Source organism: Perna viridis, chromosome 2 (assembly GCF_037379345.1).
Source record: "Perna viridis isolate PV_CMFRI_1.1 ecotype Kerala chromosome 2, ASM3737934v1, whole genome shotgun sequence".
Classification (NCBI taxonomy): Eukaryota; Metazoa; Mollusca; class Bivalvia; order Mytilida; family Mytilidae; genus Perna; species Perna viridis.
In genome coordinates, this window is record NC_142446.1 from 12,599,360 (window position 1) to 12,623,617 (window position 24,258).

General features: G+C 32.5%; 2 protein-coding genes across 8 annotated transcripts in view; one reads left to right on the top strand and one right to left on the bottom strand.

The window, feature by feature from the left end:
* LOC148623673 (uncharacterized) overlaps positions 1–10,986 on the top strand; it is a 39,434-nt gene extending 28,448 nt beyond the window's left edge. For 2 of the 4 annotated variants that reach the window (XM_088565667.1, XM_088565668.1), the window contains 3 exons: positions 354–407; positions 1,297–5,238; positions 8,546–10,986. In XM_088565667.1, the coding sequence (XP_088421793.1) occupies positions 354–407; positions 1,297–5,238; positions 8,546–8,647 (4,098 nt within the window). In that variant the 3' untranslated portion in view covers positions 8,648–10,986. The remainder of the gene's footprint in view (positions 1–353; positions 408–1,296; positions 5,239–8,545) is intronic. The other 2 variants (XM_088565669.1, XM_088565670.1) reach the window with 1 other exon arrangement.
* A 3,670-nt stretch (positions 10,987–14,656) lies between these two features.
* The window catches only part of LOC148623674 (putative tubulin polyglutamylase ttll-15), a 39,989-nt gene continuing 30,387 nt past the window's right edge, over positions 14,657–24,258 (bottom strand). For 3 of the 4 annotated variants that reach the window (XM_088565682.1, XM_088565679.1, XM_088565683.1), the window contains 2 exons: positions 24,131–24,247; positions 14,657–21,185 (listed from right to left, as the gene is read on the bottom strand). In XM_088565682.1, coding sequence (XP_088421808.1) covers positions 21,054–21,185; positions 24,131–24,247 — 249 coding nt within the window. In that variant the 3' untranslated portion in view covers positions 14,657–21,053. Of the gene's footprint in view, positions 21,186–23,667; positions 23,732–24,130; positions 24,248–24,258 lie in introns of all 4 variants that reach the window. The other variant, XM_088565680.1, reaches the window with a different exon arrangement.

Genomic DNA, 24,258 nt, shown 5'->3' on the forward strand with positions numbered 1-24,258 from the left:
ACTTGTAACTAAACTTCCTTTCAATACATCACCTAACCGAACTGCTCCTTAAAATTTAATGAAAATCAAGCAAGTGATTTAAGAGGAGTTAAGGATACAAAAGTGTGACAGACTTGGGAAAAAAAGAATGAATGAACAGTAATCCTGATCACTGTTTACTACTTCACTTTGAAGCAGAAGCCCACTGCTGTTTTTAAGGCAATTTTATTTATATTTAATTACCAGTACATGCATGTCTTCAGATACTCATAAATGAATGAATTTCATGATTTATTCTTTAAAGAGAGAAAAAAAAAATGTTGTTATGACAATTAACATAGATACAAGGAAATTAATTGTGTATGTTACATTAGTCAGGAGAAGTACCAGTTTATATGTATGGACAGATTACCAACCATGTGTTAAAGGTACAAACATCACACCTGTAGAAAATGTACCTTTTATATAGAACCTCCTAATATGCTTCAAACATTGTATACATACATGCATATTTATGTTTATATGGGGCACCACTGTTAATTATATTCAGGAATTCCTATGATTAATTCATTCTGAATCTACTTTTGGTCTTCTCTGTGTAAATTTAACTGTAATATGCATAGTACTATTGATGTATATGCTTGAAAATTATACACAATCTGAAATGCTTAGGTTTAAGAATTTGCTTCCATAGATTGATCTTGAATAGTTACGTTGAACTGCTTTTATGATTTAAAGAAAGAGATTTGCAGAAATGCAGCTTGTAATTTTATGAGAAATTATTAATTTGTACATAGTTTTATGCCATGTTATGTCATGTATTTAAGATTTCCTGTAATTGTGTCAAATGGTGATTAATTCATATAGAGTAACCACTTTTGATGAAATTATATCAGATCTGTAGTTTTTTAATATTTCAGATTTCACCAGGTTCTTTCAAAGATTTGCACTCATTAAGTCATTTTAAAAATTTGAAATATACATACTTTTAAGTTAACATTTTTTCCATGCATGTAAGAACAAAACACTTATGGGTAGATAAATTTTTGGGACATAGTTAAAAAAAATTTGCAAGTTCAAATTTGGATTGATGCTATGTACAAATGAGTTACTTATATGTATTTAGCACTACAAGCCTGTTAATTATTTCTGGCAGATTTTTTAGATCAATTTTAATCATAACTAGATGAAGCAAAGATGATGATATCTACTCTATACAGTAGATATTCATGGATAGCAACCCTCATCCTGTAAAAAAAAATTCTGGTATTCACAAAGACTATATATATATTTTTTAGTATTAATCTTCATTTACAGAGTATGGTTATGAGAGCTGCCATTGGTGATTTTGAGGACACATTGATATTTGGAGCTATGCAGCAATCTACAGGACACAGTATTAGAGATAAAAGAAATTTCTTCCTTCCTGATATTCGATCATTTGCACTCATTGCATTGGAAATTATATCAAACATGTGTGAAAAGAAATTTGCAACCTATCAATATGAATGGGATCAATATATTCATGAGGAAAATCACAAAAAATGCCAACATCATTATGACGGTCCTTATTACAATGACTCAGATTTTGAGGATGAATTTTATTGCCAGAAACCCATTGGTTTAAGATCCCCTGGTGAAGTAATTGAAGACTATAAACGAAGTAGGAGTATGTCACCAGGAAGTCGACCTTTGTCAGCACAATCATGTAAAAGTCAGAGGTCGAGGACGTTATCTCCCGACATATCAAGGTCATATCACTCACCTGCAATCACATTGTTTGATAGTAGGGAACAAACTCCAGAACCATTACCAAAGAGGTCAAGAAGTAAATCTCCATTTTCTAAAAAGCAGAAGAAAAAGAATCAAGCTCCTGATCCATGGGACATCTGTACTGATTCTCCTGAGAACCAAACACTTAGACCATCAAAACCTAAAAATGGAGATGCATTTGTGTCATCAGAGGTTCAAAAACCACAAGGAAAAATTAAACTGAAAAAAGTTGACAGCAAAAAATGGATGATTTCTAAATTCAGAACTATTACAGGTTCTGAAACAGCTGTCTCAGCATTTAAACCTAAGACCAAATCTGAGCATTATGATTCAGATGAACAAGTTTCAGAGGAAGACATTCAGACAGTAAGACAGAGGCTACATAAACAGAAACACAATGATTCTATGCACCATGAGCATGACAACACTTTATACAAATCAAATGAAAGTCATCACAGTCTTCAGCTAGCACAACACAACTTGTATAGAACTAACACATATCAAAAAGTACATGAGAATAGAATGACCAGAAAACTTTCCGATCACTCACTACAACTGGCAATGTCAGGACGACAAGATAAAATACATAAATCTGTGTCTTCTAATAGTGAACAAATGCACAGAACAATGTCAGATAAAAGTGAACAAATTCATAGAACAATGTCAGGTAATAGTGAACAAATTCATAGAACAATGTCAGGTAATAGTGCACAAATTCATAGAACAATGTCGGGTAATAGTGAACAAATTCATAGAACAATGTCAGGTAATAGTGGACAACTGTTTTCTAGTAATAGTGGTTATCCAATACATCGTACAGTATCTAATTACAGTGATCAGTGGAGCATATTGAGTGATATGGAATACCCACGATCACATGGTCTACGAAATACAGTATCTCAGGATTCAAGGGCATCACTATGGTCAAATCTACCTCTACCAGTGGAAATGATAGAGGAAAATAGGAACAATCTTGATGAAATCATTGATTGTCTTCCTGGAATGACTGAAACTGTTTCTGTACAACGAAGTAAAAATTCTGAAAGTAAGGAGCATCTGATCACCAGGGATAAGGTGACTAGGTCGAAGGATTATTGGAGAAATGATGGACCAGGTCCACAAAGGTTTGAACTTATTGACTATTATGATGAACTACAGGGTAAATTTGTGAGGAAAATGGCACCACATCCATTTTACAGAACCTCTTCAGGATCAAATATGCTACAAAAATCTGTCCATCGAACATATTCTGGAACCCAGGTTCTTCATAGAACAAGTTCTGGGCTTCAGGAAATAATAGAAACTACAGAAGTGTCTGAAAATGAGGACAATGAGAACTTCAAACATGACTTAGACTTGGCCCATAAAGAACTTAGAAATCTAGGGCACACCATTCAACAACAGACGGATGCTGCAAAAGATCACAAGCAAATACAAAAAATCAAACCAGTATTTATCAAAGATGTAACTGATAAACCTGATGAAAAATTAAATAACATCTCTGTAATTAAAACAAAACAATCAAAGAAAAAACGGTCAAAATCAGTGGAAAAAACTGTGACAATATCAGAAGATCCTTGTGATTCAAAATTAACACGAAGTGAATCACAGAGGAAGAAATCACAAGCAAGAAATGCTTTGCAAAAAAAACTGGGCAACAAAAGTGGAAGTATGCCAGTTTTTCCTCTGTCTGATAAACGTGAAAAAGCTAATCTTCAAGTTAAATATGCAAATGTGAAAAAATTGAAAACTCAAAGCATTGAAAACTTACCAACACCTGAAGAACAAGGCTGTATTAACATAGAAGACAAGAAGGTCAAGGAGTTCAAGACATATGATAAATTTAAGTTTGGAGTCTCTCGATATTCTAGTTTTAGTAGTAATGACAGCGCTAGTAGTATTGGGTCAAGTGTACGTGTGAGAAAGGCTGATGTATCATTAACTAGTGGCGAACTGACTTCATTATCATCTCAAGCAGATGTTGACACAGATGGTCATACAACTGACCTTGATTTACCTTTCAAAGAAAATCAAATGAGGAAAAAACTTCTCTTACAAAAAAACAAAGCTAGGATTAGTGACAGTGGATTTGATAGTGAAAGTAGTGACTTTTCTTCCGATTATTATCGCAATCAGCGTGGGCAAAAATTAAGTTATATAAATCCAGAAAAATGTCAGACAGCAGTTCAAGTTGAAGAACTTCCATATGTATCAATTGACAAGAGCAGACATAATTTATCAGAGACTGCTTTTGTGTTAACAGGATTTGAAAATAAGGCTATAGTTTATGATTCTCAGGATCAAACTGTCGAATCAGAGCTTGATGATATAGATGAACAGGTTTTACCAGAAAAAGACATAGTACCACAAAATTCTGATGAGGAAACACGTCCAGTATCAAGTATGTCTAGGATAATTGAAGTCTCATCTGCCTCCCCAGAAGCTATAAAAGACTTCAATGATATACAAATAGATAGAGGCAGTCAAAAACCAAACAGTATTGGCCAATTGAAATCAGAGGTAAGACAAAAAACTCTGTCACATTCATCAAGACCCAAAACTACTGGAGGAATTTCTAAGGAAGTACGAGGACCAAATGTATATGCAAGTCCAGTAGCAGCAACAAGAAGATACAAGGAACTCACTAAAAAAGGAGTTCCTCTTAGAGTATCAGCTATTTCTTCTGACATGCCTAAATTCTCAGGTATAAGACAACCTGAAGTTATTGTGAATGAAACAGAGGATTCTGGAAATGTTTCTGATGATCAAAAATTGTTTCATGACCTGGAATCAAATGGTTTTTTCAAGTCAACTAGTAACACCAATACTCTAAGCCCTCCTCATAGACAAAATAGAAAATCCAGAAAAGATCAACCTAAAAGGAGAAAAATTAATAGAATTCAGTTAGATGATATAATAAGAGAAATTCCTGAGGAATCTAGGAGTCCCAGTTCTAGTAATCGATCACCTGCTCATCAGAAATCTCTCCTTGATGAGTCATTCCAGAATCTATCTGGAGAAGAAGCTATGTTAAATCAGCCTCATACATCTGAGGAGTCTGAAACTGCTAGTGTGCATAACAGTACAACACAGTCATCTGGGTTGCCAAAACATCACCAGCCATCAGTCGTTGTTGATGCTGAACTTTATATTGACAGAGTATATTCTAACAAACCTATAGACAAACAAAACAGTCAGTTTCCATTGCTAGATCCTGACTTCGATTCTCCATTAAACTATGAACAAATGTATCAGCCAATGAATGAAGGACAGTGTATGAATGATTATAATGATAACATTGACCTTGATATTGATGTTCCATTACTTGAAGGAATGAACGAGAAGCATGTGATAAATCTACGTAAAATGACAAGTCAACTAAATCTTGTTTCATTTCATGACATGCTGCCTGCTAGCTTTGACAGTTTTTCCACTCTTAAAACAAAGCTACAACAGGGAGGCCAACTTGGTAATATTGGCTCACAGGTAATTAATTTGAAATTTACAGTCATACCTCAAAATCAATTCCCTGCATCTAAAGAAAAAAATTATTTTATAACTTTCTAGCTTAAAAGTTGTCCATTCAAGTGAAGATGTATGACAACTCCTGACGAGAGTAATTCCCCTTAGATGGACAAAATTTATATTAGTTATTGTTTTTGATTTTTCACCTATGGAAACTGTAATTGATAAAAAAAATCTTTATGGAAGGTCTACAGAAGTGTCTAGGATTGAAAATGCAAAACAAGTCCCTTTACTGACTGAATATTATTAATTTGCTGTTTGAAAACTTAAGTAGGTAAAAAATAAACTTTTAATTATGATGTTGATTCTTATTAGAAGGCGTCACAAAAGTCTAAACTGTATGACAGCTCCTTTTATTAGTTGTTACCTTTGATGGAAATAAACAGTAAATTGTGAACATTTGTTGGCTTAAATACTGGTATACCATTACATGAACTGATCCTTATTAGAATTCATACAAAACTTTACTGGATTTTTTTATGGCAACTTGTAAACTAGATGATTGTTATGTGCACTTTTTTACTGACATGATGTTTTATGGTTTACCATTGTCTATGAAAATTAAGGAATTTTTTAAAATTCTATTTATGCAAGCTCCATGTCAATTTTTTTTTAATTTACCATTTCACATCTTCATATTATGGGACTACATTCATAAAAATGGTGATATCCTGTTTTTGGACAATACCTCAGAAAAAAAGCTTCCAGCAATTTCTATGAATTTTTAGTGAACTGTTTATTCCTATTGATGTTGCCTCCTTTTCTATCTTTATAAATTTTTGATTTTACATTTGAGATTTATAAAGTAATAAAAACTAAAATTAGTTTCCTATTGGTGTATCATGGTAAATCTACATATCTTGTTGCTGGATCAATGTTTATTGTTGGGTATGTTTTTGAGGGGACATGGTCTAAGTGTGCAGTGCTGTCAGTTAGCATCAGCCAATCATAAGTATTCATTTTAAAGGTAAAGACAAGCTATTTTTTTAATTTTTTGCTTTTTTTCTAAAAACTTGTGTCTCTTATTGATGTATACTTTTTATACTTTTCCATGAACATGCTTGTCCTCATATTGATTAGAAAGCATTTTAATGATTTATTAGACTTAATTACTACTAGTATACATGTGAAATGAAGTATAAAATAAGATTTATATTTCCATCCTGACTAATGGATGGAGAATATTCTAGGCTTGTGAATATCTTGAATGAATTGAAATGCCTTTTTAACTCACCTGGTCCAAGTGGCCATGTGAGCTATTGCTGTCACTTGTCATCTATTGTTGTCTGTCGTCATTAGCAATTTTTCTTAACTTTTCTCCTCTGACACTGCTGGACCAAATGATATTTTGTATGAATGTTTCTTTAGGGCATCTGTGTGACATGTTTTTAGGGATTTTTTTATCATTAGACAAAAATAGCCACCAATACTAAAAATATAACACAAAGGTCAGACAGCAGTTTTTATAAGACTGCAAAGAAATTGTGGATGCAAAATGTTATGGAGTAGTTGTTGGTCTGTGGACACTTCATTTCTGTGTGATGGCTTCAGTTGTGGTTGACCAATTGTTATGAAAATTTAAGTATGATTTTACTAACCACTAAAGAAAGGTTCCTGGTAAAAATAGGTGTTTTATTAAATCCCCATGTAGAATGTTTATTTTTGTTCTGATTTTATTATTCTTTCTATAAATTTTATTGATCGTATAATGTATACTTATGTTATCATCATCATCATTGTCGTCGTCGTTGTAGACACTTCCACATCAGCTTAATAACTTGGGTATTACCGAACAGATCATTATGAAATAATACTACAAGGTGCCACACCTCAACTGGAAATCTTGGATTGATTTTTTAGGTTGTGGCTTGAGTTGTTAGGAGTAAGGGATTTAAAAGGGGCCAGAAATAGGCATTTTCATAATGAGGGTTCAATAACTTGAGTATAAGTATATAGATCTGTATGAAACTATACCACAAGTTGCCTTTCTGTAAATGGAAGCCTAAGAATAATATTTAGGTATGTGACTTGAACTGTTTTGGAATTAGAGATAAAAAGGGGCCTTAAACAGGCATTTTCAGGATGTGCATTCAGTAACTTGAGTATAAGCATATGATCTGTATGAAATTATACCACAAGTTGCCTAACTGCAAAAGGAAGCCTGGGATTGTTTTTTGGGCTTGTGATTAAATTTATTTTGAATGAGATCTAAAAAGGGGCCAGAAAAATGCATTTTTTCCAATGCAGTTGGTATAATTTATATTTTTACCCTTAACCTTAAAGGCGCTCTTGGAAACACAAGTCACCTGATCACGATTGGCCAAATACTGATAACTTAGTGGCATTTGAAAAAAACTGTATTGAAATTGACATTGCGTGCTATGTGTTGTTTTTTGAAAGAAATGTAGAAAAGTATAAGTGAAAAGAACAAATTTTACTGCGTCAAATATCTTTTTTTTTTTTAAAGATAGCACTTGTTATGTTCTGACAGTAACATGAGTAAATATGAATGCATCTGTTTTAAATTTAACCTTTATGTGTCTTTGCACAAATAAAAGAGTTGGGATTGAATTTAAGGGTTGTGACTTGAACTGTTAAATAATGAAGGGCCTCAAAAGGGCCTTAATCCAAGCATTTTTGAAGTTTGGACAATGACTTAAGTATAATTACTTGGATCTCATTCTGACAAAGTGTTCAGCAAGATGAGATTAATCTGTCAAATTTTCATGTATATCTGTGAAGGTCAGACAGCACTTTTCATATACATATTTCCAAAACTGTAAGGCTTATCTAACCATAAATGTGTTCAGTATTATGAGATTTATTTGCGGTCAAGTTTTCATGAAAATCAGTTAACCTTTTTTTGGAGTTAATGCCCTTTTTGGAATTTTTTGGTTGCTATTTTGATGTCACGTTTGTATTACTTTAAAAAATCATCTGTATTGGTCTTTTTGGGGTGTTTCTTAGCTATTTTTTATAATGATACTTTCAAAAATCATCTCTTCAGAAACTACTGGATTGAATTCAATTAAAGTTGATATTGTTGTCTGCTAGGGTCTCCTGCAGAAAAGTTTTGTTGGGATTTTGTATCCTTGAAAAAATATGATTGCTTTTACAAACAATATAATGTAGCTTTAGCCAGGTGATTCAGTCTCTTTAGAGCCATTAGTTTTACGTTTTTCATTGAATTGATCCTTTATCATACATAGCACAAAACAAACTAGTATGATTGAAAAAAAGCATTACATTTGATATTGTATTATTTCAGCTTTTGGAGATAATTCATAGTTGTTGGTTAAATGAGCTACCACCAACATCTTTTGACTTAGTTCTTCAGCTGACTGATCCTGTGACAGAAACTGAACTTTAACTGATGCTTACCAGTGTAGTTTAGATGAATACAATTTCCAAGTACTCCAGGATCCTATACAAGCTGGCAACCTGTCTGAGATAACTTTCAAGTATTCTAGAATTTTGTACAAGCTCGCAACCTGTCTAATTAACTTCCATGCATTCTAGAATTCTGTGCCAGCTGGTATCCTGAATTATCCATGAAACTGATATTTACATTTTTAAAGTGTGTATTCAAACAAGCTGCCTTATACCATCCTTGTTTTGGTACTATTATGTATAAGATAACACAGGTTCTGTTTTATATATGTAGATCATGATTTAAGTTTTTTTTTTTATAATTATTATTTCAGTGTATATGAAGTTTATCTGTCTATTAATTCTTTCTCAGGTAATGGTTTAACATTTTTTATGAAATGTTGCATTAATTCATTCTCCAAATGCATTTGACAAGATATCATCTTTATGTACAAAGTGCTTCATCATCTTTTGATTTTAGGCAAAGATTTTTTTTAAATTGTTGGCAGCAGAGCAGGCATTTGGAAATAATGTTGATTCATCACATATCTGGTATCATCTGTATTCATCATGGTCTTGCCTTTTTTGATATTTTTCCTATATATACAGTTCATGGTTGTATAGCAAAATTTTTGGCTTTGGTATATGACTTTGATATAAAAATTTCTTCCTCATTCATCAATCTTTAGTGCTAATTTTTATTTTACATTTGTATTCAGTATACCATTACAAGATTCTGGAGAAGGACAGACTGCAAATTTTTGTTTTTGGTATGCCTCCTATAGAGATTAAATTTAAACCTGCCACACTTCAGTCAATTCTTTAAACAAGAGAGATCAGTTACGAAGGGCAGCTTTATAGTAGTTATTAAGGGCTTTTTTTATTTTGCTCTAAAATTTACCCACCTTATTAATCATTCTTTTGTAATCCTTTTTTCATGTGCATTCACTAATTCCGTTAGAATCATCTTGTTCATAGTTTAATGTTTGTACCATTGTTATTTTTGTTTCTGAGTTGTCATAATAACTGTTACCTGTATGTTTAACCCATCAGTAACTCTATTTGTCTAATGATAAACATAATATGCAGTGTTTTTTTTTTGTTTCCAAATGAATAGTGCCAAAGGAATTTAGTTATTATGTATTATTTTGTAGGTTCAGTTGTTTTATTTTCTTTTCTTATTTAAATTGAATTTGAATACCATTAATATGAATTCAGTTGTGCTTAAAAAGCTATTGGCTTTATTTTTCTTTGACTTGGTGTCAGTTTTTGAATACCAAAATGAGCCACAGAGATAATAAATGCAAATAATAGTAAAATTTAAAACCAATATTATAGGTATACAAAGATATATTTAAGTCTCTTGTTTAGACATAGCATGACTTCCAGTAATTATATATATCAATAGGGGCTATATTGTTTTTTGTACTCAGTCAATTCAACCTTTATAGTCACTTTTTAGGACTAGGAATCTTTGTTTCAAATCTTTTTAATTGCAAATGAAAATATAACTATAAGAACAAAGGATTAGATATAAGTTGGTGTAAAAATTCTGGTTACACTTTGATGATTACAATTTAGTTTCATGGTTTATTTGTTACCAACTGAAATACAGTTAGCAATTGTGCTGCGTGATTTTGTTTATTGGCAAGTTAGTAAAAGGTCTTTAAATGTATTAACATAACCAAGAACCTTATCTTGAAAACTCGAGTCTTTCAAAGTATTCTCAAATTATAAATGGCTTTTAAAATATTTGACATATCTATTAATTTGCATACAGAACTTGAAAACACTCCAAAGCAAACAGATAGATGTAGAAATATAGTTTGTTATATCAACTTAGGTTTAAATCAACATTTAAATTCAATTAAGATAATTGGAGAAGAAAATGGATCGAAATCAGTATGAAATAAGTTTTAGATAAAACTGTATGTGATTAAATAGTACTTTAAAATTCCAAATGTTTTATGATGAACATACTTTCCCCCAATTTATAATTAAAAAGGTTGGTGAATGCAGCAAAAACAAATCCTGTGTTGATAAACAAAATCTTGCTTATTTAGATTCATACTTCAAATCTGTCCTTTATATCACACAACAGAATAACTGTACTGCTTCTCTTTGTGTACTCCAAGAAAGAGGGAAGGGAAGATAACTCATTAAAGCTACCAATGTTGCATTTAGTTTGTCCAAAAGCATTTTAATTGTTTTCTATTTGGAAAAGATTGTTTTGAGTTGCCATGTAATTTATAACTGTGATATTTGTACAACTAATTATAATAAGACTGTGATAATTAATATTTACATTTGTTGATACTTCCAATAAAATATTGTATTCTCTATGTTTGATTTAATTTTTGAGATCTGAGGAAATATTCAATATTCTTACAGTGACATACAAGTGAATAGACCTTCTTACACTGACTATGTTAATGAATAGACCTTCTTACAGTGACCATGTTCGTGGATTGACCTTCTTACAGTGACCATGTTAGTGAATTGACCTTCTTACAGTGACCATGATAGTGAATAGACCACTTACACTGACTATATTAGACCCTGATTTTGGCTATTAAAATGGTATGGGTCTGTCATCATTCATGTCTTTTGTTGCACTTCCTTTTTATGCCATAACTTGAATACTGGTTGATCTTTGTAAAATTTTACCAGGTTGAAAACCACGAAAGTAAGGCTGATATTCTTTTTTAGACTCTGACCCAATCAAAGTTTAGGGCCAAAAACAAGCATTTCATAAAAGTAATACTATTTAACTCCTTTATAGGACACATGGATTTTTATGATATTGTTCAACAAATGTTAGAGGTTAAGACTTGATTTGTTAAGGATTGAGGGACATAAACAAGAATTTTTTTGATCTGCAAACAATAACCTGATTATAAGTAAGTGGGGACAAGGTGCAATACCCAATAAGAAAGTTGAGATTGATTTTGGAGGTCATGACTGGAACCATTTAGGAAATAGGGGCCACATTGATTCTAGGCAAACTCTTATCCCATGTCAAGTATTTAATCACAATCAAAATTCAAAGATGTATTCAAGTTTGGATGATATGTCCTTACTTGTCCCAACTGTTCAGGGTTCAACCTCTGAGGTTGTATAAAGCTTTACTCGGCAAACCATTTTAATGCATTTGAACATATTTATAAGAGCTATTGCATGAAATAATACTCTCTGGTTAAAATTTAATCCTGATAATTTTCACATTAGATTTTTCCAGAGGATGTTATTTGACCGAAAAAAATCATCACTTTTCACCTACTGCATGGATTAGTAATACAACTACAAGTTAGTATGAAACATTTAAAGGTACACTCCCTTTACAAAACAAGTCTTGACACTCCTGTTTCTGACCCTACCTCATCAATATACAGACTTGTTTCCATCATTTTAGATATTGGTTTCCACAGACTCTTTAAACCAGTTTGTGTGAAAAGTCAAGATGAAGAAAAATGATCATTTCTTCCACTACTGTTTGTCAACAAAGGTATAGGTGCAATTTATTGGGCTAACATCCTCCATCACAAAACGTTACCAACAAATTTCCCCCATATTTCAAAGACAAATCAATACCAATTATTTCATATTCCTATACTTCACCCATTACATCCAAAATTTTCTATTATAAAAGACTATTGCATAACCTCGAGATTGAGGACTTCAAGGCTAAACCATGGCCACCTGTCTGTTCTTGCAAAAACGAATGAAAGTTTTAAGTAGGTCAATGAGTGCCAATGCTACATCAGTTTTCAAAGACCCCGATGTAGCAAAAACATTGTCTACTATACATGACAAATATGTTGTCGTACCAGCAGACAAACCCAAAAACAACATTATTTTTGTCTGCAAAATGTTTTACATCCAATGTTTATTATCAGAGGTAGATGTAGAAAATAATAGCAGTGATAAGACGTATATTGCCACCACACTCTCCAAAGAAGAGATTGTGGAAAACCATAAATGTGTGCTATCGTCTTTTGATCTCTCTACCAAGGACGATGATTGTAATTTACCGTCTCTGTAGTGGATTCCTAAACTCCACAAGAATCCATACAAACAACGTTACATAGCTGGATCTGCAAAATGTACCATTAAACCTCTTTCTAACTTCTATACTCACAGCTGTCAAACAGGGTATGCAGTCCTACCACAACACTTGTTACTCCCGTAGTGTATTAATTCAATGTGGATTCTGAAAAAATTGAAAGATCTTTTGGAGTCATCAGTTCAAGACTATTATCAGAATATAATAGCATTAAAACCTATGATTACTTCTATTCCCCATACTCAGTTAAAATCCTAACTTACAAACATTATACATCGTTGTTTTTCCAAGAAAGATGGCACTCCTAGATACAAATACATGTATACATATACATATAGTTTTTGATAGAGATGCCTCATACTTTGTAATAAATAATTCCAAATCGTCTTCCAAGTATACAGAAGAAGATATTTACAAAATGCTGGAATTTTTAATTTACAACATATTTGTCCGGTGTGATGGACGCGTTTTTCAGCAAACGGTTGGCAGTGCAATGGGAACAAATTGAGCTCCTCTACTTGCTGACCTTTTCCTTCACTCTTATGAGGCTGACTTTATAGCTGATCTGATCTGAAAGAAAGAATATTGTTTAGGTAGATCCTTTAATCTCAGTTTCCGCTATATAGATGACGTATTATCTTTAAGCAATCCTAACTTTGGGGATTTGATACATCACATCTACCCAAAAGAACTTGAGATAAACGTTACTACAGACACTGTGAAGTCATCCTCATATCTTGACCTACACTTACAAGTCGACGGTAAAGGAAAACTATTGATCAAACTTTAGGACGAACATGATGACTTCTCATTCAGAATTGTAAACTTTCCTTTCATCTGTGGCAACATCCCTTCAGCACCTGCGTATGGAATGTTCATATCACAACTCATATGTTATGCCAGAGCTTGCCAAAACTATGCAGACTTTTTGTATCGTGATAGAATTCTAACAAATAGGCTTCTGGAACAGGGATATGGTGCTACAAGATTGAAGTCGTCACTACAGAAGTTTTATGGCCATGATCATGAACTCGTGGATTGTTACGGTGCATTCATCTGCGCTATGACAACTGATTTGTTCAACGTGTCAGTTTTCCTTTCCTCTTTCGACTACCCCAGACGTAACTTTTTATGAGCAAATCGGCAGGTGTTTCTAGAAAAGCAGAGGACGCTTACCCTACCGGTGCACCTGGTCCATGCTCCCAGTTTTCAGTGTAGTCCGAATTGTTTATTTACTTTTGTTACTTTGTATGTATGATTTTAGTTACTTTATGTTCTTTGATGTGTATGTCTGTTTTCCATGTCTGGTCTGTCCCTGGATTACATTCTTTTGATTACTGCTATAACCTTGGTTCCCTTGATTACTCATTCACTAAATTCACTTGAATTTCTGAATTTAGAAACTGTCACTTAACCAGTCTTAATTTGCCATTTTAAGACAAAATTGTATATAAAAATGACACTATGCAAGAGTAACACTTTTGTATTTGGTTGAATTATATTGTTTTCTCCAAAATACAGATCTGTATCTAAAAAGGATTAGTTGCTCATGTAAATCCTCAAACTGGATTATCTCCATTCCTTGGCATTAGGCACTAATTCTGTTCATCCATGTACATCTATTTATGATGCCTTACCTTTTAACAAAATTTTATTGAAATCCTTTGAGCTTTTTAGGAGAGAAGTTGCTCTTACCAGATATGTGGACAAATGAAGGGACAGACAGACAGACAGACAGACAGACAGACAGTGTAATTCCTTAAATCCTATGAACCCCCTAACTTTGTGAGTGTATAACAACTTCTACTGATAGGTATTACCGGGGTGTAATTCTGCTTGTATGGGCTGTTTGTGGTAAATGTATGATTTTCTCTAGGTTTCAATATTTCAACTGACCAATAAATAGATAAATATGGTAATATCTGGCTAGGAATAACTAACACAATATCTATCCCAGTATTTTATTATGCTTAAAAAAAACAATACAAAAGATATAAAAATGCAACAGTTTTCTTGTTTCCAAGGTAAAAAAAGTAATTATGCTAACTGGACATAATAACACAAACCTGCAACACAGTCTAAAGGTCCCTTTACTATAGTAAATTATTGCATATTACATTTTCACTGAAAAATTAACTTGTAGATTACTTAATTGCATATCTGTCATATATAGTTGGGACAAGCACTTTCTATATCTATTTCCACAGTTTGAGGCCAAGCTGATGAAACTAGAGCCAAATCGCTCACCTGGTTAATTATTAGCTTATCTGAAAAACTTGCGGAATGAGACAGGCTATGTTACAATCAACTGAATTGTCAAAGGCAGGAAATGCTTCTAATAGCATTTTTATGACCTGAACCAGAGTTTTGTTTAGAGTCAGTTTTTGAATTATTAAAAAAAAAGTCTTCCGACCCCCATGTTCCATTATAAGTACAGGCAGCCATATCTATTCATGGATCAAAAATCCAAATGGTCATTTTAAGTAGAATACCCTAAGGAACAAATAAGCAAACTTTTATTTATTCTGTTAAATAGTTTTTGAGATGAAGATTTTCAAAGTGGTAAATAAAAAAAATGCAAAAAAGCTATTTAAGGGGACCGTAATTCCTACATCAGTCAACAATTCATTTTGAAAAACATATGCCTCATGATGCTGAACATTAATTCCTCCTGCCAGAATTTTGCTAAAGGCAACGGTTTTCGAGTTATTTGCAAAAAAACTGCCTTCAGACCCTATGTTCTATTTTAAGTAACAGCGACCATGTTTTTTCACAGATCAAAAATCCCAATGGTCATTTGTGTGGGATACCATTCGGAATAAATATGCCAACTTTCATTGAATTGTGTACAATGGTTTTAGAGAAGATGATGTTCAAAGTTGCAAATGTGAAAAAATGCCAAAAAAACTGTTTCAGGGGACGTAACTCCTACATCAGTTGATGAATTGTTTTGAAAGTTTCATTATAAGTCTGTCTCATGTTGGTAAACAATATTACCCTGCCAGAATTTTGCTAAAAGAAATAGTTTTTGAGTAATTTGCAAAAACTGCCATCTGACCCCTATGTTCTAAATTTATTAACGGAGGCCATGTTTTTGCATGGATCAAAAATCTCAATACTAATTTTGTGTGGGATACCCTTAGGAACAAATATGCAAACTTCCATTGAATTCTGTGTCATGGTTTTTGAGAAGAAGATTTTTAAAATTTCAATTTCAAATGCCATAAAAGCTGTTTCAGAGGCCATAACTCCTGCATCAGTTGACAAATCATTTTGAAAATTTTGGCACAGGTCCGTCTCATGATGGTAAACAATATTACCCTGACAGAATTTTTCTAAAGGCAATGATAAATGAATTATAAGCAAAAAAACTGCCTTCAGACCCCTATGTTCTTTTTTTTATTAACAGTGGCCATGTTTTTTCACAGATCAAAAATCCAAATTTTGTGCACAATGCTCTAAGGAACAATCAAGCCAAGTTTACATCCTGTCGGTCAAGTAGTTTCAGAGGAGAAGATTTTCGAAAATTTATTCACGACGACGACAATGACAGATGCTTAGTGCTGGCATAAGCTGACTTGGCCTTTGACTAGGTGAGCAAACAACCAAATCTCATTGAAATTGCAGATAAATTTATGAATAGTGCTCTCCTATTATTTTCTATAACTTGTACATCTGTGTAAAATTCATTCTGGGACTATTGTATTCTCTTCAGGAGGAAAGTACAATGGAACTTACACTAAACAATGACATCAAACATGTAACTATGACATTAATTAAATATGTATATACAGGTATTGCACCACAACAACTTAAAACACAATTAAAATTCAGAATACAAAAATAAACTACATATAGAGAAAAGCACTCCAAAAATGTTTGCATTGTATATAATAAAACAAGTGATATAAAGATATGTAAATACTGTAAAGTAAGAAATTATAGTAATGTCAAGTTGCTTACATTAAATTGCAATAAACTCAAATTATTGAATTTTCACATTATTAATCCAGGATTTTTCTGAAAATGACAAAATGACAATAATTTCTGAATTTACAATAACTGATAAACAATAATGATAAAGAAACATAAACAATGAGGTAAGTTCTAGTAAAACTGAGATCCAATGCATCAGTTACAAGAAATCACTATTTTTGGCTTTTCAAGGGCAATAACTTCAGTAAGAAGTTGTCAAACAACTTTAAAGAAAATGGAGACTTTTGTAGGACTACTCAAGCTAAACATATTTTCTGCAAAAATACTTTCAAAAGAAAATGAGACAAAACTCTCAATGAAAATACCAAGTGATCGCAAAAGCTAAATGGATCTTGGTCCGCTTAAGCAGAAAAAAAAAGCCTCTTTTGGTTTAGATTAATCACTATGAACTGTCAACTAAATATATCCTAAAGAAGAGATATGTCAATTCACAATAAAGCTTTGGAGTAAGAAAATGACATAACACAACATACAATTTCTTGTAATGTACATAAATTAACATTCTAAATGTTATAAGTCAGTGGCTGAGCCAGAGGGGGGTGCAGGGGGTTGGCACCCCCTTCCCCTTTTTATAACACAAATTGTCATTTCAATGTGTAAAATTGACAAAAAATGGCAAAAAATGTCCTAGCATCCCCCTTTTGTTTAGTGAAACCCCAGCTGGCATCCACCTTTTCAAAGTGTCTAGATCTACCTTCACAAGTGATGAAGGAGAAATAAAATACACATAAATGACAATATACATGTTTTGTGATATCTTATGTGATATTTTAATTTGAGTAATACATGTAATGTAACATAGAATGTGATATGTCAGTTTGAGTAATATATATAATATGACATACAATTTGATATGTCAGTTAAAGTAATGTGCTATGGAATGTGATATGCCAGTTTGAGTTAAACGAGTGATATGATACAGATTGTGACATGTAAAACTAAAACAATGTGTTGCTTGGAATGGTATTTTGTCACATCCAAAATGTTTAAAATATTCACATGTTATACTTTATGAAGATGATACATCTCAAGATGTAACAAGATAAATCAATTGATACCACTGAATATGAATTAAAAGCAGATCTGGTAAATTCCATACAATGGATGAAAAGAAATAAATTGACTGGGTGTGTAATATAGATTAAAAAGTCTAGTAATGCTTTATTAAACTAGGTTTATAACTCTATAACTGTAATTTTCCTCATTTTAACTGTTGTACGATTTGGTAAAAAATGTTGCTAATATTGATAAGGTTTTTAAACTTAAAAAAGAGCAGCATGGATAATTTTAAATGAGCAAAATTTCATGACTCCATCTACTGTACTTTTCAACAAACTTAAATGAATGGATATGCCTGATTATTTAATATAGAAAGGCAATTATAGTTTTTGAGTCCATAAATCTATTCATTGTATTCACCAGACAGAGCAATCAGAATTCATTGTATTCACCAGACAGAGCAATCAAAATTCCTTGTATCCACCAGACAGAGCATCAAAATTTATTGTATCCACCAGACAGAGCATTAAAATTTACTGTATTCACCAGACAGTGCAATCAAAATTTATTGTATTCACCAGACAGAGCAATCAAAATTTATTGTATTCACCAGACAGAGCATTAAAATTTATTGTATTCACCAGACAGAGCAATCAAAATTTATTGAATTCACCAGAATGAGCAATCAAAATTCATTTTATTCACCAGACAGAGCAATCAAAATTTATTGTATTCACCAGACAGAGCAATCAAAATTCATTGTATCCACCAGACCGAGCATTAAAATTTATTGTATTCACCAGACAGAGCAATCAAAATTTATTGTATTCACCAGACCTAGCACTCAAAATTTATTGTATTCACCAGACAGAGCATCAAAATTTATTGTATTCACCAGACAGAGCAATCAAAATTTATTGTATTCACCAGACAGAGCATTAAAATTTATTGTATTCACCAAACAGAGCAATCAAAATTTATTGTATTCACCAGACCGAGCAATCAAAATTCATTTATTCACCAGACAGAGCAATCAAAATTTATTGTATCCACCAGACAGAGCAATCAAAATTCATTGTATCCACCAGACCGAACAATCAAAATTCATTGTATCCACCAGACCGAGCATTAAAATTTATTGTATTCACCAGACAGGGCAATCAAAATTTATTGTATCCACCAGACCGAGCAAACAAAATTCATTGTATCCACCAGACCGAGCATTAAAATTTATTGTATTCACCAGACAGAGCAATCAAAATTTATTGTATTCACCAGACAGAGCATTAAAATTTATTGTATTCACCAGACAGAGCAAACAAAATTTATTGAATTCACCAGAATGAGCAATCAAAATTCATTTTATTCACCAGACAGAGCAATCAAAATTTATTGTATTCACCAGACAGAGCAATCAAAATTCATTGTATCCACCAGACCGAGCATTAAAATTTATTGTATTCACCAGACAGAGCAATCAAAATTTATTGTATTCACCAGACCTAGCACTCAAAATTTATTGTATTCACCAGACAGAGCATCAAAATTTATTGTATTCACCAGACAGAGCAATCAAAATTTATTGTATTCACCAGACAGAGCATTAAAATTTATTGTATTCACCAAACAGAGCAATCAAAATTTATTGTATTCACCAGACCGAGCAATCAAAATTCATTTATTCACCAGACAGAGCAATCAAAATTTATTGTATCCACCAGACAGAGCAATCAAAATTCATTGTATCCACCAGACCGAACAATCAAAATTCATTGTATCCACCAGACCGAGCATTAAAATTTATTGTATTCACCAGACAGGGCAATCAAAATTTATTGTATCCACCAGACCGAGCAAACAAAATTCATTGTATCCACCAGACCGAGCATTAAAATTTATTGTATTCACCAGACAGAGCAATCAAAATTTATTGTATTCACCAGACCTAGCACTCAAAATTTATTGTATTCACCAGACAGAGCATCAAAATTTATTGTATCCACCAGACAGAGCAATCAAAACTTATTGTATTCACCAGACAGTGCAATCAAAATTTATTGTATTCACCAGACAGAGCATCAAAATTTAGTGTATCCACCAGACATAGCATTAAAATTTATTGTATTCACCAGACAGTGCAATCAAAATTTATTATATGTTCCAAAATGCCAAAGAGAATATTATAAGCATTCTTTCATTATATCTGTTAGCTATCTGTAGAACTGAGTGATAATTTCAAAACTGTACAACTGTAGAATCTTTTAAAATGTCATATTTAGAACAGTACTTCGGTTAATTAAAGTGTATATCACCTGTATCATTCTTTTAGTAATATTATCATGTAATTATATTTTGTTTAATGTCAATTTTATATTTTATGTTGTAAATATGTATATATTGCAGGACCATATTGTAAACTAGTTATGTAACTAAATATGTTTTCCTGTTTAAATAAAAGATATTATTATGATTATTTTAATGATATTTGTATGAAAATAAGTGAATTTAGCCCTGAATAATATTAAATATATTGCATGAGTTTACAAGGATTATATATAAACAACACAGGACAATATTCTATGACATTCACACAAAAACCATATACAATAACACCATACTTACTAAACCTGATATAGAAATAGATTTACTTACAATTGAAACATGTTCTTTTTGAAAAAGATCAGTTGATAAAAAACTAAAAATCTCTTCTTTCATAGTTAAAAAGAAATCAGATTTACAAAAAGGACATTGTTTGACCACCGTTTTTATAGTCAATGTATTTGGTCTTACAACTTGGCAGATATCTCCCATTTGAAAAAAAAATGCAAAAAACAATGTAGTTGTGTATCCAAACATTCTTATTTGAATAATTTTTGGGGTAATCTCTCTTACATTAGATATGTATCTATTATCAACCCACATTACAATAAAAAAGAACTGTTGAGTGAATACCTACACTAGTACACATATATTCATCCCTGATATATGTTTTTCAAATATTTAACAAATAAATGTTCATGTAAAAAATCATAGTAACACTCCAAAACATAAAACAATCTGTAGGCATAAATTCTTCCTATTACACTAGCTTATCACTTGTTTTTTGGAAAAAGCTTACAAACTTTAAGTTTTGTTCAAGTATATTTTAATAAAATAGGCACATTATAAACTGAATATACATTTATTTTGGTTTTCCTTTCTACTTTCTATTTGCAATCAAAAAGCAATTTGTCTGGGTCTTAATGGCTTCACGGTAAATTCCTTGTAAAATTGTAAAATTTTCTGCAAAATTAAAATTAATTTTCACTTTTAATTTTCTTTCTCACAATATAAACCTGTTACAGAATGATTAAGAACACCAAGACTGATCTTGCTGGCATTTTCCAATAAACCACATGTACATCAGTTTATTTTTCCAATTCAACTTTTTGAACTCTCCACTGGCTTTACTTAATTCCCACTGTTTAGATTCATCTTGTGTCTGAAAAATTGATGATATCAAAACTTATTTCTTTTAGTTTCATTGAATTGTGCAATTTATGTTCTGTTATGAACAGGGGCAGTGAAATGTATTGAATTAAAAGTTTTTTTTTTTGAAATAATGTTTTTTAAAGTCATTTGAACTTGGTTTTTAATCATTTAACCAAAGAGAGATAACATCCGTTAAACTAGTGAATAAGACAAGCCTTTTATATTAAACAGTGTTCACAATCTTCACAATCACCGAACCTACATTTCCACAGTCATTAAACTCTATCACCAACAAGTCTTTGTGGAGAAGCAAAGCAGAATAAAACACATTTTCTGCAGTCCCACAAGAACTACTGTGAAAGTACTATTGCTCAAGGGGTACCAATTTTCATGGTTTTCGTGGGTAAGCCAAACCACGAAATTTGGTTACCAATGTAAAGATTTCCATAGATGTGCATACCAAAAACCTCAAAACCAAGAATTCAAGAATCCACGAATTTGTGTTTCTTCTTTCATCCACAAAAATTGGTACCCATGTATAAAAGTACTTCGACAGTATTAGATTTGAAAGAGAAGACATCATCAACAACACTTCTAAAAAAGTTTTATAGATCAATGGATAGACTACCAGATTAGTATCTGGGACTAATATTCAAGATCAGAGGTGAACAATAAGAAGAATAATCATATCTTCTTAAGGTAATCATTTCAGAAAATCTTTTATTCAGAGTCTAATTTTGACTAATTTTCAAGGTTTAAAGCAGTATATGGATTTTACAATAACAATAGCTATTATGATCTTTAAAAAAGACAAAAAGGAACTCCCATCATAGCTAATAACTTAAATGAACCTATCCTTCAAGTATCACCTCTGACTCTGGACCGTTTAAGGTAAAAAATTACAAGAGGGGACAAATAAATTGTCACAATGCTATTATGGATTGAATGTTTGTCCAATACATTTATTATGGTTGTTATGGTTGGAATTTCTGGCATTACAGACTAGAAAGGGAGGTTTGGGCATTATGAACTATTAAGTGAATTCTGGCATTATTGACCAGAAAGGGAGATTCTGGCATAATAGATTTGACAAGGAGGTTCTGGCATTATAGACTATAATGCCAGAAATTCCCTTTATAGTCTAAAATGCCAGAACCTCCATGTCAAGTCTATAATGCCAGAATATCCCTTCATAGTCTATAATGTAAGTACCTCCCTTTATAGACTATATTGCCAGAACTACCCTGTCTAATCCATAATACCAGAACCTCCCTGTCTATTCAATATTGCCAGAACTACCCTGTCTAATCCATAATACCAGAACCTCCCTGTCTATTCAATATTGCCAGAACTTCCCTGTCTAGTCTATAAGAGAATTTCTGGCATTACAGACTAGATAGGGAAGTTCTGGCATTATAGAATAGAAAGGGGAGTTCTGGCATTACAGACTAGAAAGGGGAGTTCTGGCATTACAGACTAGAAACGAAATTTCTGGCATTACAGACTAGAAAGGGGAGTTCTGGCATTATAGACAAGATAGGGGGTTCTGGCATTACAAAGAAGAAAGGGAATTTCTGGCATTACAGACTAGAAAGGGGAGTTCTGGCATTATACACTACAATGGGAATTCCAGGCATTACAGACTAGAAAGGGAATTTCTGGCATTACAGACTAGAAAGGGGAGTTCTGGCATTATAGACTAGAAAGGGAGGTTTCTGGCATTACAGACTAGAAAAGGGAGTTCTGGCATTACAGACTAGAAAGGGAGGTTTCAGGAATTACAGACTAGAAAGGGGAGTTCTGGCATTATAGACTAGAAAGGGGAGTTCTGGCATTATAGACTAGAAAGGAGAGTTCTGACATTACAGACTAGAAAGGGGAGTTCTGGCATTATAGACTAGAAAGGGGAGTTCTTGCATTGCAGACTAGAAAGGGGAGTTCTGGCATTATAGACTAGAAAGGGGTGTTTTGTTATACCTTGCAAATTAGACAAGGGAGTCTGACCTTACAGGTAGAAGTGTACTATCTATTTCCCTTGGACAACAATAGTAAAACTTTTGAAAAATTAATCCCTTTAAAACAATAATGGAGTTACAAAATGACTTTTTACCAGTCATATCTTAATTTCCCTAATTAAAAATGGGAGCAGTCATAGCATAACTGTCTTGTTTCCTTAGTACTTTAAGCAGATGATGTCTGGGGTCAAATTTTCCCCATTTTCTGCAAAAGGCACATAAATTTTAAAAAAAAAATCACAATATTTATATAAAATGGTTTTCAAAATAAATAATGATTTTTTTAAAGTTAAATAATGTTAGAGTCTGGAATTAATAAAACATTTTGGGTATCAACACAATTTGGCCAATCACAGAAGTATTTACTTAAGTAGGGTACACAAAAGGCCAATCTAAAATAATGAGAAATAGTACCGTTCTACCTTCAAACAGAAGAGACAGCATCTAAGCTTACAGCAGTAACAACTCAATTCTGACCTTATAGATGTAACAGTTATACTTTGATCTTGCATATGGGATGGTTAGAGTCCAAACTTATCAACTGCACAATAAAAAAAGTAACAGATATGGTGAAACACAGAATACGGCACTACAGATAGGACAAGAAATTTTTTGCAATACAGATGATGTATACATTTTTCAGATGAACAGGTAGGATCTTACTTTACAAATGGGACACATAATTCTTATCTTATAAATGGGACAGGTAGAGTCTGACCTCTGACCTTACAGAAGGGATGGGTGAATTCCTTACCTTACAGATTATGATAATACATATGGTACATGTAAAAGTATGGCCTTATTGATGTTACAGGATAGTGATGTCCTTACTGATATGACAGGGAAGGTCGGACTTCTCAGACTGAACAAAAATATTATATATATTTCGTTACAACCATCGCAATCAAATTTTTTTTTTATTTCTTAAACTAAAAGCTACCATATTTAACCGTGGGAAGACTCTTCTACAGCTCCTCCTATTGACATGTTCTCTGAAAGCTGCCTTTATTGTCTTCTTCAACTCTAGAGTGAGGCAATGGTTGCACAACTGACATTTCTGGAATAAAT